At 34.2% G+C, this 17758-nt stretch overlaps 1 protein-coding gene across 1 annotated transcript; it reads left to right on the forward strand.

The window, feature by feature from the left end:
* Positions 1-234: 234 nt before the first annotated feature.
* Positions 235-2422, forward strand: LOC110037282. The gene is made up of 3 exons (XM_020741886.1): positions 235-477; positions 1884-2002; positions 2098-2422. The coding sequence occupies exons 1-3, from the start codon at positions 235-237 to the stop codon at positions 2420-2422; spliced, it is 687 nt and encodes a 228-aa protein (XP_020597545.1).
* Positions 2423-17758: the final 15336 nt, after the last annotated feature.

The raw sequence follows: 17758 nt of genomic DNA on the forward strand, positions 1-17758 counted from the left end.
TTTGCAATACCACGCAAAATCATATCCGATAATGGGTCCGCATTAAAAAATATAAAAATCAACAACTTCGTCAGAAGGCACGAAATAAATTGACATTATTCTACAATTTATTACCCGAAGGCTAACAGATTGGTCGAGGCTTTTAATAAGACTCTCGTCCAAATTCTAAAGAAAACTTTGGATGAAAACAAAAGAAATTGGCACGAGCAATTATTAGAGGCCTTCTGGGCCTACATGACTACGTTCAGAACTTCAACTCGGTCTACTCCTTACGCTCTTGTATATGGGTCCGAGGCTGTGTTACCTTTAGAAATTCAACTTCCATCTCTCAGAGTTGCTGTCGCCAATAAAATTACTACTGAAGAGAACACCAGATTGCGATTAGAAGAATTAGAAAATTTGGAAGGGAAATGGCTGATAGCTCAACAAAATCTGGAATTATATCATGTTAGAATGATTCAAGCACATGATAAGCTGGTATGCCCTAGGACTTTTAAATTCAGTGACTTGGTTCTTGTCCTTAGAAAACCTATTCTTTCACATCGTAAAATAGGAGGTAACTTTGAACCAACCTGGGAAGGACCGTTTGTCATCGAGAAGGTTTACTCTGGAGGAGCCTATCAATTAATTGATTGTCAAGGAGAACGACCTATGCTTCCTGTCAATGAACGATATCTAAAAAGTACTACGCATCATGATGTTTCGAAAGAGAAAACTTTAGAAATAGAGTCTTGTTCCTAGAAACACTGATGTTTTAGTTATAACTGGGTCCGAAACTAAAATTGTAACAAAATGTACCTAAATATATATCTTAAAAAAAGAATAATAATAATAATAATAATTTTGTAATAATTTCTATCTGTACAATTCTATGCATATAACACGATACTCTTTTCTCTTCCACTTAGCCTGAATCTTGAAGGTAAATATATATATATATATATACATATATATATATATATATATATATATATGTGTGTGTGTGTGTATATATACATAAATGTAAATTAAATACGTATATATAAGAAATATATTATGTAATTTATATTTATATACATATATATATATATATGTAAATAATTAAAAAAAATTCATATTGTTCTTGCTTGAGCCCGGTCTGACATACTTATTGTTTTCCTATTTTGGTGCAAGAAAATGTTAGGAGGAAGACTAATTTTCACTTTCAAAAATGGCATGGGATTTGCCCTTGACAAAGAGAAATTCAAAGGAGGAGGTGATTAAATTTGATCTCGACTTTGACTAAGTTGAATTGGATTATGAGAGTTCGGCCTTAGCCGTAGTTAATAAAGAAGAGTTTTCTGGGTAAAAGCCTATATTAAGATTTAGAAGTAAGAACCAATTCACCGCCGCAAAGAAGAGATAAGAATCAATTCACCGCCGCAAAGAAGAGAAAATTTAAAAAAGTTGATGAAGCGGAATCGAGCAACGCTGTGATTAATCAAATCAAATCAATGGTAATGACTTTGAAATGTGAGCTTGTTGGTGCTACCCCTACTGATGATCAGCCGAAAGGTAAAGCAACACTCACTCGCACACAGAAAAGAAGCTGGAATTGCCGCATCCATAAGATGTTGGAACAGTTGAAAGAACAAGGGGAAAATGAAGAAGTTATTACACAAATGACAATCAAATTAAAAGGGAAAGACCCAAATCGGCCAGTCAAAATGCCACTTCAACCCATGAAAGCTGAAGAAGGGATGACTTTCAAAGAAGAAAAGAATAAAGAAAGATTTATGGAGATTGAGCCTTACATTTCTTAATTTGTATGTAGAACACGTCCTTTGCAAATTATTTCAGAGCATAAGCTGGAAAAATATGAGAAAGTAAGAAAACATAATTTTGAGCACTTCCAAAGGCTTCAGGGAAAGTATGTTAATATACTTGAAGGATTGGAACTGCATACCAACGTGTTCATTGGCGGTGAGCAGGATGATATTGTGGAGCGTGTCTTTTTGGAAAGAGACATGGGTCGAGCTGGTCGGTAAAGGAGAAGAACATATTCCGAGCCCAGAAAGTGGAAATGTGGTAAAGGAAGGGTTACAATACAGTATGGCTGCTGTTATAATTTTGCTCAAGACAAGGAAGAAAATCTGCATGGCCTGGAATAATTCACCTTGACGAAGTTGACCCTTTACCATCATTCATAAAGAGAATGATCAAACGATTGGTAACTTGGCGCAACTTGCCAGTAGATTGTATTCCCAATAGCTGCATAATTAATATCTATGAGGCTGGTGACTGTATTCCTCCACACGTTGATCATCACGATTTTGCGAGACCATTTTGCATAGTCTCATTTATCAAAAAATGCAATATTCTATTTGGAACAGAAATCCAGATTGTCGGTGATGGAGAATTCAGAGGTTATGTGGAAATCCCTTTACCTGTGGGATCAGTTTGATTTTGAAAGGCAACGGTGCTGATGTAGCTAAACACTGCAACACTGAAGTACCGTGTACGAGAATTTCTATAACTCTCAAGAGGATGAATGAAGATAAGGTGCCACTCCATTTTAGGCCTGATCCTGAGTTAGAGAATTTACAGCCTTATGAGCTATAAGCTGTTAAAAGACAACACACCGCAGTACATGTTTAGGAAAAGCTGCTTTTTTTTACTTTTCCGATGATATGTTAGAAGGTGAGGCTAGTCTTTATATAGCTTACCATTTCAACATAGATACTGATAGTAGATCATCGATTGGATAATATACAGATTTGATTCAGTGATATGCGTCTAATTATTGATGTATGACAGAATATTTAGATATATAGATCATTCATATGGTTCCAAAAAATATTTTGATTATGTCTTTTCGGATGGAATCAAATATTATTACATTTGGTATCAGATTACACTCCTGGCATAACAGTTTAATGAAAATGCATTGGAATTTCTTCTCACAATTGTGAATGCAAATTTGGACAATTGATTGATAAAACAAATGAATTTTGGTTTCTCTCAATTCTGAGAAAGGCTAAAAAGCAAGAATGATTTGTAAAATAACATATTTAATGATTAACATTCAAAATAATATATTTATATACATATATAAAAAAAGTAATTAATAATAAATGACAAAACATTTTTTTAGAATCATGAAAACTTTAAAGAAATAATTTGTTTTTCTCACCCCCGGGTTGACTGTCCCTACATTTCTTTAAGTTTTGTCTTTTCTTTCACAATCTTGTAAACTTTCAAATTTCATGTTTCCATATATCTTTGGATTTTTTACACTTCATATTTCATTTACACACGATTTTCATATGATTACACATGATTCTTTGATTACACATGATTCTTCACATCACATGATTCTTCACATATTCATAATTCATACGACTATCAGGTTTCTACATGATTTCATAAGATATCTCACATTTCTGATTCTCATCTTATTCGGTGTAATATCCTTGATGGTTACCATTTTTTGACTAGATCTAGTTTCTACATAACATCCCTAGCAGTAGCCCGAATTGATATAGTCTTTCCTTGAAATTCGGCGTAATATCTTTGAAAGTGCCATTCTTTGACTAGATCTAGTTTGGACATAACATCCCTGACGGTAGCCCAAACTGATATAGTCTTTCCTTGAAATTTGGCGTAATATCCTTGATGGTTGCCATTCTTTGACTAGATTGACCATTCTTTGACTAGATCTAGTTTGGACATAACATCCATGATGGTAGCCCGAACTGATGTAGTCTTTCCTTAAAATTCGGTGTAATATCCTTGACGGTTGTCATTCTTTGACTAGATCTAGTTCGGACATAACATCTCTGGCGGTACCCTGAACTGATATAGTCTTTCCTTAAAATTTGGCGTAATATCTTTAATGGTTGCCATTCCTTGACTAGATTTAGTTTGGACATAATATCCCTAGCGGTAGTCCGAACTGATATAGTCTTTCCTTGAAATTTGGCGTAATATCCTTGACAGTTGCCATTCTTTGACTAGATCTAGTTCGGACATAACATCCCTGGTGGTAGCCCAAAATGATATAGTCTTTCCTTGAAATTTGGCGTAATATCCTTAATGGTTGACATTCTTTAACTAGATCTAGTTCAGACATAATATCCCTGGCGGTAGTCCGAACTGATATAGTCTTTCCTCGCAATTCGGCGTAATATCCTTATTGGTTGCCATTCTTTGACTAGATCTAGTTCGGGCATAATATCCCTGGTGGTAGTATGAACTGATATAGTCTTTTCTTGAGATTCAAAATAATATTCTTGATGGTTGCCATTCATTGACTAGATCTATTTCGGACATAATGTCCCTGATGGTAGCCTGAAATGGTATAGCCTTTCCTTGGAATCTGGCATAATCTCCTTAACAGTTGGCATTCCTCGACTAGTTTTAGCTCGGATGTAACTTCCCCAGCGGTATTCTGAGTTGATATAGTCTTTCTGCCTCACTTATCCTTCTACATCCTTTGAAATAAGATTTAATATTGATTCTTCCACACATTCTTTGATATTATTGTCAAATTTGGAATCTTCTCTTTGCACATATTTCAAAAGCAATTCAAAAATTCAAATCCATGACAGTGATTTCAAGATATGCTTGTCAATCCCTAGTTAAAATCCTACTCCACCTCAATTCAAACTCGACATTTGATTTATCCCAAGTATGGTTACTTAGACAATCTTGAGGAATTGGGTTGATCATTTCAGTCAATGCCAATAGGTGCGTTGTGCTTGTGCAGCACACCACACCTATTGGGGGTCCATTTGTTGACCTCATTTTGATGTCTTCCATTCTCTAGATACCCTAGGATCTAGCCTTAAAATTTTCCTATTTTGACTCTCTTAGAGGACTAGATTGAGACCCACACCCCTTAGAAATTCAAGCAATTTCTTCTCTCTTTGCAATTTAATATAGACAGTTTCAGATCCTCAACATTTGATTGAGTCAATAAAAAAGCCGACATATTGAAGCTCAAATTGAGCTCCTATTGAAATTTGAAATACATAGGTGGACACTGTGGCGCGTGTGATGTTTGACTTGCCACTGCTTACGTCATATTTGACTTTGGTGGTTGCTTATGAGAGGATCGGTCAATGTTTTCATCTTACTCATTAAAAGGCTCCAATCGGGTCAAAATAATTTTGTGACATGTTGCACGCGAATTGATGTTAATTTGACATGATTGTTGATGAATTTGTCCGGATGATCCTGGATGACGAAACGGACTGCACCCTCGCGTCCGGAACGTCGATTTTAGCTAGGTAGGACATCTACTTGTGCCTCTATTTTCCTTTGCCCTAGCTGAAACCCCTTTCCCTCCTCTCTTGACCGAATCTTAGAGATCCCTTATCGGTCTTCCGGTCATCTCCTCCCTTTCCGAACCCCTTTCCCTCCTCTCTTGACCGAATCTTAGAGATCCCTTGCCGGTCTTCCAGTCATCTCCTCCCTTTCCGAGCTCTCATCACCGATAGCCTCACCGGTAGCCTGTTTATAACGTTTTTTCCCGCTCAAATGGATCTGACAACCCATTATTTTGAATCTTGATGAATTTCTTTTCCCTTTTAGGTGCTTCTCGTTACCTCCCTTTCTCTCACCGTCGATGAACCCCTTTGCTCTTGCCAACTATAAATACCCATTTGAGCGAAGCATTTAAGGGGCTGATTTTTTTTCTTCTAGAGATTTTAGGGAAACATAGTTTGAGAGCTTTTATTAGATGATTTGAAGATTTTTTTCTTGGCTTGAGGTTTTCTTTATGAGCTATTCAGAGAGAGTTTTGGGATTTGATTTTCTTTTCGTACACTGAGGAAGGAGTTCAATTGGCTGGCAATTCCTTTCTGGATTAACTTCATTCATTCGTGGGATCTGGAGATTGTTTTGCTTATTGTTTCTAAACCTTCTTACACTTTCTGGAAACATTTAGAAGTAAGTTCTCTTCTTCTTCTTTGCCCTTTTCAAGGGATTTCCCTCATTCGATGTTCTACTTCCTACCCCTACCAGTCTAAAGAATTTTTCCTCTCTTGATATAAGATGCTGGAAATAGTTAAGTTTCCATTATAATCAGGTTCACAAGAAGTTCATCTTGATTACATGAACTGTGCTTTATTTGGTGTTAGTTATTTTAAAGCATTGCAGACTTCTAAATAACAATGAAAAAGGCAAGAATCTGCTATTTCAAGTCTTTCTTCGGCTATCAATTAGTGCCTTTAATACTGATGCGATTTTAATTCAATAAATCATGAAAGATCTCACAATCTTTGTAGATCTGAAGCCTTCTTTGCTCAGCAAGTTGGTTAACCTGTTGATTAATATTTATAAAATTGCCTTATGTCATGTGATATTGGCCTCGATGCATTACCAAAAGTTTTAATTAAAGAGGGAATCTCCTGCTGCCTTACTCGAGAACACCTAATTGAGCATTTTTGTTGGTAGTTTAGTGGTTTTGTTGTTTGCTCTACTGAAAACCTGCTATTGAAGGTTTTTATATGTTAATTTGGTTATATCTCCTGTTTCCTTACTCAAGAAATCTATTTGGATCTTTGTTTTTAGCTTGCAGCTCTCTTAGTTGTCTGAGTTTTTATGGGAAATTTCTGGGTTGTTTAGCCTTTGGGTTGCAGATTCTCTTTTCTAGGAAGGTATATTGAAACTTTAAGAAGTGTTTTAGTTTTTTTGATTACTATCTTCTCGCTACATTATTTTAACATGGAGATTTATGGATTTATTTGATTAATTGGGGCTTCTATTTTGAGCTTCTTGGTTGTCTTCAGTTTGAAATCAATGTATTTGGATTTGTCTGATTTTGGAGGCTTTGTTCTAAGCTTCTAATTTATCCTCTGTTCAAACAAGAACTTTAGATTTACTTGATGTTGGAGGCTTTGTTATAAGCTTCTCGTTCATACTTTGTTCGAAGGAAAATTTTGGATTTATTTAATGATGGGGGCTTTCGTTTTGAGTTTCTAAATTTTCTTCAGTTTGAAGTGGATGCACATGGATTTATATGATATTTAGGGGCTTTGTTTTGTGCTCCCCTTGTTGCTCCTATTTGAATACAAGGTGGAGTCATTTTTTTTCTTTGAGTAGTCAGTGTTGGTGGCTCGATTTTGCTTCTTGCTGCCCCTTTATTCAAGTATAAATATTGGAAATATTTTTGTGCTTTGAGTTGCTGTTTGGTGGATTGGTTTTGCTTCCTGCTGCCCCTTTATTCGAGTAAAAATACTGGAAATATTTTGGTGCTTTGAGTAGATGTTTGGGGCTTGGGTGCTTTGAGTAGATGTTTGGGGCTCGGGTTTTGACCTCTTTGCTTTCCCTTGCTTAAATATATGCTGGAAATCATTTTTATGACTTGAAAATACATTTGGAAGTTTGTTTTTTTTTTCTTTGGTTCTCCTTATTTCCTCTTTTTCGAATATCTGCTGGAAAATTTTTTGTCTTTTAATATATGTTGAGAGATGTAGTTCTTAATCCTCTTGCTATTAGATTTTAATCTCTTGTTAGGATTTGTTTCCTATTTTCATAACTTTCATACGTTTGAACTTGGCAACATGAGAATAGAAAATTATTTCTCCTTGAAAAAAATTGATAGAGCATGCAATAATCATATGTACAGGTTTACAGTTTGAGCCTAAAGGTGGAAGGTGGATGCTATATAATTGCTTAAATGATTACTCCTCTCACTTTCTTGATATGAGATATATAAAACTTCGTTAGATGAGCATATGAAATATAGCATATGAAATATCGAGGTGGTAGTTTGGGACGAGGGGTAATAGGCGACGATGTAAAGAACCATTTGACAACTTTGTTTATAGCTAAAATATAAAATCAATAATCAATTAGTGTGATGCCCTTTCACCCCTAAATCTTCAACAACTCTAACCCTTTTCAAAAGACCTGACAATTGGTGTTTAGAAAAGAACAAAAACTACAAATCCTTGCACAGATACTACACTGAGGAAAGAACATATACTATGGGTTGTACATAGAAATTACACTCGCTCAAGAAATAGATACTACACTCACATACACACTACACATTTCATACACCACTCCTTTTATACACTGTCCTTCATACACTATGAATCTCATGTACTATAAAGTTCATACACTACACAACGAATAACATAATACACCTCAGATATTATACAATGAACACCACACTCTACGCCCTGCACGACAGATACTACATTTCACATATAAGTACACTACACTCTGATGAGTTCAGATACTACATTTCACATATAGGTGATGAGTTCAAATACTACTTCGTTCACATATTCACTAAACGATAGGATCTAGGATTGTCTGATCATAGGGGTGATTTGTTGGTGGCCTCTAGTTGATGTTGATGGGTAGACTTTGATATATCAGTTGCCTATGGGATTGAGATAAAAGAGAAAAAGAGGTCTAGTCTGAGCCTAAACCCATATTAAAAGCTAATATTCCACTTTAGATTCTCTTATGCTTATCATTTAACCTTTCTTTCATAATCTGTAAATGTTTATCTAACCCTTTTTATATTATGTAATTGGAATGTGTTTTGTAGCATTGCCAGACTTAATCAGGTACATTTAGTTGTTTCAGTTTTGTTTTCACACCACACATTTCTTTATTTACTGCATACTCTTTCCTATTCTTCATGTTTACTTTACTTTCATAGTTTTTTATTTCTTTTTTTCAGCCCTTTTCTTTGTTACAGTACTTTACTATGCAGTTGTTCCTTTCCTGTACTGCATCGTACCATTGTACCATAGACATTCATCTATATTTATAATTTTAAATATTGTTCTCCTAGTATGTTTGTATAATCCTATAGGATAGGCCGTTCGAGGCATGGTGTTTTCTTTCTTCTCTCTCCCCTCTTCTCGGAACGAGACGATGACACGAGCGAGTGACAATTCATCTCCGGGCAGTGGTCGAGGCGACAACAGAGAGATGACAGAAGAAGCTTCAACTGAACTCCGATAGATTTAAATAATATATTTATAGGACGTTGAGTTCGTTCATCTGGTATGACGTAAATCCTCATATACTATCTTTTAGGACTTTCTACGATTTTTATATCGTACTATATAAGTCCTAAACCATTTAGGATTTTGAGGTCGTCGTTCGATACGACATTAATCCTCAGATTTTCTCAGTCTATTTGCATATGACATACAAATATAAGTCCTGAATATCTAAATAACTCGTATATTTATAGGACGTTGAGTTCGTTCATCTGGTATGACGTAAATCCTCATATACTATCTTTTAGGACTTTCTACGATTTTTATATCGTACTATATAAGTCCTAAACTATTTAGGATTTTGAGGTCGTCGTTCGTTACGACATTAATCCTCAGATTTTCTCAGTCTATTTACATATGGCATACAAATATAAGTCCTGAATATCTAAATAACTCGCAAGACTGGAACATCACATAATTTCTCTTTCAAAGTTGTAAAGACAAACCATAGATTAGTTTGAGATGTCACTGATTCTTCTTCAGTATCTTCGACAGCTCTTACTTTTCATTTCTTTGGATTCCAAAATAATTGTTCTTACTTGAACCTATCCCATTTAACTTTTCCTATGAACAATCGTGGAAACTTGAACGTTGAATTTTTTGAGACGAAACCTCTAATCATTATCGAGAGTTTTCTTAGGTGATTTTGGTTGTCTAAGATGTAATTAACTATAGGGGCTTGCCTCTATAGGGAATTAAGAACTTAAATTAATCTAAACCCATTTTATTATGTGTATTAGATAGAGAAATTTGTCGGCTATAAATTTGCAGACCAAAATAAAGTCATAAACTTTTAAGTTTAGATAGTTAAGCCTACTAATAAGTGATACGATCATCCTTCCAGATGATATATCATTTATGGTAATCGTGCTCAGCTATTTAAATTATTAGATATATGAGGTCTATCTGGCCTCATCATTTTTCAAAAATAAAGGATACCATTTTCACAAAATTAAAAATCCCATTATGTATTATACTAAATTAAAATTTTAAAATCTTATTTACAAAAAATAAAAAGTAGCCAAAAACTGGGTCTGAAATTTTTGTAACAAAATTAACCTTACTAAAATAAAATTTAAATTTTTCATGTCTGAATCTCTTTTGCTTTGAATTTTGAAGCTTCACTAAATTATGTTAAATAAAATGCTTATGCACTTGTGTGAATTTAAAATAAGTTTAATAATGCTCTATTATTGTTCTTGTTTATTTTGAATTTAAGCGCATTGATATTTTCCTGTCTTCTGCATGAAAATGTCAGGTTAGAAGCTGATTTTTGCTTTTAAAGACGGCTTAAATCTCGTACTGGATGAAGAAAAGGTAGCCCAGGGTGGCATCATGATTTTTGACTTAGAATACGTTCAAGTCAGTGTAGACTACGAGGGTCACCTTATGGGCATTGTCAGCTTCCATGAAGCACAAGGATTACCGTCACTACTTAGAATCAGTGTCAGGACATACTCCTCATTGAAGAGGAAGAAAGCAGATAAGAAACAGTACCTGATGGAGGGAGCTATCCACTTGCAGCCGATGGTCACCACGCCGAAATGAGACTTGGTTAGTGCTTCTGCAGAAAGAGTACCTGGTGCGCCGCTAAGAAGAACGCATCGTTGAAATGTTAATCTTTGCAAACATAGATCCCTTCTATGTCTGGAGAAAAGATTTGCAAAGGAAGCAGGGGAAACACTCATTTTGATTATTGAAGAAGAAATCGACAACTTAGGTTGAAGAGAAACTTCCACCAGACCGCCGATCACAGAGGATGAGCCAGAGTTTGTTGTGGAGTCTATACCACCAGAGGTCCCTGATGAGCTTTGCACAGGGCACCCGATGTACAATGCAGAAATCTCAAGGAGGACATCAATGGGAGCCTTCCTAGAATGCCCATAGTGCAACATCCTCCACCTGGAGAGGTATGGGACACTTGAAGAATATACAGTTACCAACATGAAGTTCAGAAATGTAGACCACTTAAAGTTTGAGCCATACATACCATAGTTTAAAGAGCAACCAACGCCTTGGATTCCTTAAAAGGATGAGACAAAAGAGTGACCTTGACATTCATAGAGGATTTTTACAGTATAGTTAGAAAGGATGAATAGGGTCTGGACGCAAGAATTTGAATATTATGAGGAAATTCAAAAAAAAATTAGTTAATATTCTAGAAGGATTGAAACTACACACTAGGGTATTCTCAGTAAGCGATGAAAGAAATATTTTGGACCATGTTTTTGATCTCTGATATAAAGGCCGAGCTGCATTACTGAAGAAGAAGACATATGCTGAGCCGCAGAAGTGGACGCGGGGGAAACGCAAAATTACTAACTAGTGTGGATGCTGTTATAATTTTATTAAGGCCATGCAAGGGAACCCCCAGACATCTTGAAATATTATGAGGTGGATCATCTATCATTCACAATAGAGAGAATGATTAAAAGAATAGTAAGATGGAGCATACTACTGAAGGATTTTATCTCGAGAAACTGCATCATCAACATCTACGAGGAAGGGGACTTCATTCCTCCCCACATAGATCATAATGATTTTATCAGACCTTTCTATACAGTATATTTCATGAGCAAAATAAAAATTTTATTTGGAAGAGAAATTGATATTATTGGACCCAGAGATTTTAGAAGATCAGCCAAGATTCCAATGTGGGTGGGTTCAGTTCTAATTTTAAAAGGAAATGGAGCTGACTTGGAGAAGCATTGCATCCCAGGAGTGCCGCATTGCATGGTTTCTGTCACATGAAGAAGAATGGATGACAGTAAAGTACCACATGGGTTCTAACCAGATCCAGAGTTAGAAGAACTGCATCCGTATGAGCTGTTAAATAGTTATACCTCTAAGTACTCGTGAAAGGAACTCTTGTCCTTAAGCGTGACTTAGAAGGTTAGGTTGACCATGAGCTTGCCTCAAGGGACATATATTAGTTACTTTTTGTACTGTGTCGGAGCAGAGCAGATATGATATATGATATTTTAGATGTACTCAGCATGTTGCTTTTTGACATTTCATCATACATTCAATTGTACAACATGTTCGAAGAAAAGTTTAACAAAGTTTCTTTCATATTTCAGCATATTTGTCAAATTTCCTTTTTATACTACTGATGAAAAGCCGCATGACCATACGTTGGTCCTAAATTATAATGAACAAAGAACGATACATTAAAAGTCTAACAACAAAAATAAATTTTAAAAAAATTCAAAGGTTAATTAATGAAAATCAAAATTTAAAAGACATCTTGATAAAAAATTTGAAATAAATGATAATGAAAACAACAAGAAAATGGTAAAATTAGTAAACTAATTCACCTTGAAATTCAGAGTTCCATACTCTACACTTTTGTGGCACAAATTCCTCTATCTGCACAAGTTCTCCACAATTCTCGAAAAGTTTTGCAATTTTCTTAAATCCCATTAATCTTTTCACAAGCTCAACTTCACAATTTTCCACACTCTTCTTCCACACTCTTCTCACAATCACAAGTTCTTCGCACTTATAGTGCACTCGAGCTCAGTACTTAAATTTCAATTCTCATCTTGGGGTCAGTACTTAAATTTTGATTCCCATGACATTTCTAGGTAGGTGTACGGATTCTGATTCTATCCATATATTTTCTGCATTCCATTCCTGTTTTCAACATTCATGAAATTTCTAGGTCATTGCATGGATTCCGATTTTATCCACATATTTTCCACATCCTATCCAAGAAATTTTTTGCACTCGTGAAATTTTTGAGGTTTGTACATAAATTCTAATTCACATCTTTTGAGGTAGGTTTGAGGTCCCCTTAAATGGAACAAGACATCATCATTTCAATTCTTGAGATAGGTGTAAGGACCCCTTCAATGGAGCACGGCTTCTGATTCTCATTCTGAGGCTGGTAACTAAATTCCAGTTCTCATCCCAAGGCCAGTACCTAAATTCTGATTCTCATCTTTTGATGTAGGTGTGAGGCCCCCTTAAATTGAGCAAGGCATTCTATTCTCAATTCTCAAGGTCGGTGTGAAACCCCTTCAATGGAACAAGGCATCCAATTCTCATTTCGAGACTGGTACATGATATGCCTTAAAAATGACTAATTTTCACATAAATTTAATGCTTAATTTTAGTGATATTTGCACTTTAAAAGAAGTTATTTTGCATGTTTTTGACGTCAGGTACAAGAAATGGACTTTTGGAGAAAAGGAAGCAAAAATTGTGCAGCTTGGAGTAAAAGTGTTCTAACCTGGCGCATTTTGATATGTCTGTCTATACTTAATGGCGCCCGGGAGGGTGTGATGAAATGATGATGATGGATGGATGATGGAGGTCCGGTCTGCCGCCAATTCTCATCATGTCGGATGTGTGTTTTTTGATTGAAAGGAGTTGCCACTCAATTTATCTATTTTTATTTCCTTAATCTTCGGTTAACTTATTCTGTTGAATCATATCAAGGATTCAAAGATTTCAAGAAACTAGGAGAATGAAGGAAAGGGCTAAAAATAGAAAACATGAGAAAAGGAAATATCAAAAGTAATTTTCATTGTGATGAACATTATAGATAAATGATTTCTCATATAAGGAAAACCACATGAAAAATAAATGACCAGAGATTTTAGGTGTATCACCTAGTATTTTAGGTGTATCACCTATTCTGAGTTCTTAATTATCCTATAGGAGCAAGCTATTATAGTTAATTACATCTTAGACAATTGAAACTGTCTAAGAAAACTCCTTATTCTCGTTAACACTTGTTCTCTTAAGAAATGTCAAGGTCAAGGTAAGAAACATCAAATGTTTTATTCCTAGGGTAATGTATTTTTGAGAATATGATTCTACCCTAAAGGTTTTATTTTGTTTTGTTTGTTTTTGTCATGTCATGTCGTTTTGTTTTGTTTGTTGTTGTCATGTCAAGTCATTTTGTTATGTTTTGGTTTTGTTGTCTTGAGTTTCCACTTCTGAATGTCATTCTGCAAAACAGAGTTAGCACACCCTATAAGATGTAAAGCAAATCTAAATTGAAAATTTTGGTTATATGTCTCTAATAAACCTACAAAACAGAACAAAATTAGCATAAAATCATGTTTTCAAGTTGAGTTGAAGCTAAGGAGCTTGAGTTGACTTAGGTTCAACTTGGGTTGAACCTAAGGGTTTGTGTTAAGTTAGGTTCAAATTAGTTTGAACCTAGAGGTTTGAGTTAAGTTTGGTTCAAGTTGGGTTGAACCTAAAAGTTTTGTATTGAGTTTGGTTCAAGTTAGTTTGAACCTAAGGAGTTTGAGTTGACTTAGGTTCAAGTTGGGTTGAACCTAAGGAGTTTGAATTGACATAGGTTCAAGCTAGGTTGAATCTAAGGGTTTGTGCTAAGTTAGGTTCAAGTTGGTTCTAAACATAAAGGTTTCAGTTAAATTAGGTTCAAGTTGGGTTGAACCTAAGGGTTTTGTGTTAAGTTGGGTTCAAGTTGGGTTGAACCTAAGAGTTTTGTATTGAGTTATGTTCAAGTTAGGTTGAACCTAAGGAATTTGAGTTGAATTTGAGTTGACTTAGGTTCTTCAAGTTAGGTTGAACCTAAGGGTTTGTGTTATGTTAGGTTCAAGTTGGCTTTGAACCTAAATCTTTGAGTTGAGTTAGGTTCAAGTTAAGTTGAACCTAATGGTTTGATTAAAGTTAATTCTAATGTAGTTAAAACTTAAGGGTTTAATTAAATCTAAATTAATTTAGATCTAATTAGGGTTGAAGCTTAATTAATCCCAACATGGGTAAGGTTTTTTTAATTTTATTAGGTCTGATTAGAACTAATTGGGTTTTAGGTTAATTAAGCCTAGTTTGAGTAAAGCTTAATGTAGTTAATTAGATCTAATTAGGGTTAGATCTAATTGAGGTTTATAGTGCTAAACCTAATGTAATGTAAGTAAGGCTTATTGCAGTTAATTAGATCTAATTAGGGTTAGATCTAATTGAGGTTTATAGTGCTAAACCTTAGTGTTAAACCTAATGTAATTAAGGTCAAACAGAGTTTAATTAAGTCTAACTATTGTTTAGACTTAATTAGAATTTATGGTGTTAAACCTAATATGATTAAGGTTTAACATAGTTTAATTAAGTCTAACTATGATCTAGTTTATTGTGTTAAACCTAAAGTTATTAAGGTCTAACAAAGTTTATTTAACTCTAACTGTGGCTTTAGAATTGATTAGGGTTTGTTGAGTTAAATCTAATATGATTAAGGTTTAACTAGGTTTAGTTATGTCTAACTATGGTTTAGACATAATTAGAGTTTGTTGAGTTAAACCTAATGTGATTAAGGTTTAGCTAGATTAATTAAGATTAATTATGATTTAGACTTAATTAGAGTTTGTTTAGTAAAACCTAATGCGATTAAGGTTTAACTAGGTTTAATTAAGTCTAACTTAATTATGGTTTATTGAGATAAACCTTTTGAGATTAAGGTTTAACTAGGTTTATTTAAGTTTAATTATGGTTTAAAATTAATTATTTAGTTAAACCTAATGTGATTATGGTTTAACTAGGTTTATTTAATTCTAACTTGATTATGGTTTGTTGAGTTAAACTTATTGTGATTAAGGTTTAACTAGGTTTAATTAAGTCTAACTTAATTATGGTTTATTGAGATAAACCTTTTGAGATTAAGGTTTAACTAGGTTTATTTAAGTTTAATTATGGTTTAAAATTAATTATTTAGTTAAACCTAATGTGATTATGGTTTAACTAGGTTTATTTAATTCTAACTTGATTATGGTTTGTTGAGTTAAACTTATTGTGATTAAGGTTTAACTAGGTTTAATTAAGTCTAACCGTGGTTTAGACTTAATTATGGTTCATGATATGTGGGTTCATCTAAATGAACCTAGGTGGCTTTGCCTTGTTTATCTTGGATTCAGAGTAAGTCTAAGTTGGTTAGATTTAGGTATCATGTAATTTTTAACTTTGAGTTTATGGGGTTTCAATTGTTTGAGGAGATAAATGGACCATAGATGGGTTAGGGTTTGGACACCAATGATCCAAGCTAGGACTTAGATCTAAGGGCTAAGGTTTGTTCAACCTCACTTGTCCTTAAAGGTTAATGTTCAAGCCTAAGGAGATTTAGGGTTTAAAATGTAATTTTGAATTTAACAATTTTGACCATAGAGAAAAAATGTCATTTTAAATTTCTCAGTGGTTAAAAATTTTGATTTTAGATTTTAAAAGTGTCACTCTAAATTTTCTAACCATTTCCAATTTTAATTTCCAATTTCTTAAATTTTTATAATTATTTTTAAGAATAATTGCAAAACTTAATAGAAATTAGAAAATGGAATCATAGGGAGTATTCCAAGCCATGGAAAAATCAGGGGATATTCCTAAGGGCTTAAAGGTTAATCCTAAAAACTTTCAGATTTTTTGAGATTATAAATAATTTTTAATAATGAAATTACTCCAGAGAGTAATTAATTAATGAAAAATTAAATATAATTAAATAAATTTTGATTTCATTTCCATAATTTTCTCCTTATTTTTTTGAATCTAGGGATATTTTGATTTTATTTTCTTAATTTTTCTAGGTAATGATATGATTTTTTTGAAGTTTTCTGTATTTAATTAAATAAGAAAATTCATATTTTCCTATTTAAGTGATGCGGCACCAGCTCATTGATAGGATTTTTTGAAATCTTATGCGACGCGGTTTGGTTGGGGGAGGCTTTATATGTGGAGGACCACATGGCCCACAGTTTTAATTATTTTGTATGATCAATCCTGCGGTCCAACTCCATCCCTGTCGTCCATTTCCAATACATAGAATGGACGACATTAGTTCATCATCCCAAAAAATGATGAACTAAGATCCGTCCATGAATTTAGCTCAAGATATCTCTGGAACTTCAACCAAATTAAAGAATTTTTGTTTCTAGAGGATCGTCTCCTCAAGGAGAAGACATCTATATGGATAATTTATCATGAATCAATGGTTCACTTCACAATGTATGAAAACCGAGCCATTTTTAGGTTTAGCTTCCATACCTTAGCCTCAATTGATGGAGCTTCAATCTAATTGGTTCTTGAGATTTACCTTGAGTTCAACAAGCTTGTCCTTGCTTTGATTTGGAATGAAATCAAGACTGTATATGAACTGACCAACCTTTTTTTGTAAGTCAACAATTACAAGAAATTGATGACGCTACTAGAAGCTTTAAGTTCCACTTTAAGTTCCAGCAACTAAGTTCCAGCAACGATGCCAAAAACTTGACTACAACTTTATATATATATGTTTGATTTAATAAAGATGTAAAGATATAATATTCAATAATGTTAAAGTCGAATTGTCAACGCAAGTATACGTATCGCCCAAGTAATATAAGGCTCTAATGGAGTCCTAGATATCGATCCCACAGGGAGAAATAGAATACTACGGACTAAGATTTAATAAAAGTAATACTTAAACTACAACGACGTTCAAGTTGTTTATATGCCACTAATATGAAATTTAAATAAGTAGATAATTAGAATAATAACTAATTATAGGGAATAACGTTTAATTGTGATATTCAATATATAAGAAAGCATCCTTCTCCTTTCCAAGAAATTATAGTGAATGGATAAAATGAATTAGTTCAATTTATATTTTGCCAAATAGGAGCATATCTATTCTTTACCCTTTGGTCCAAGCATAAAGAACATTGACTAATCCTATGCTTGGTTACTGATTCTGCGGCTAGGCTGGGAGGATACCGGCTCTAACTTCGGAGCTCCCACGTTCCCCTCACATGAGGGCTAACATCTACACA

The sequence above is a fragment of the Phalaenopsis equestris genome, unplaced genomic scaffold (genome assembly GCF_001263595.1).
Source record: "Phalaenopsis equestris unplaced genomic scaffold, ASM126359v1 Scaffold217995, whole genome shotgun sequence".
Classification (NCBI taxonomy): domain Eukaryota; kingdom Viridiplantae; phylum Streptophyta; class Magnoliopsida; order Asparagales; family Orchidaceae; genus Phalaenopsis; species Phalaenopsis equestris.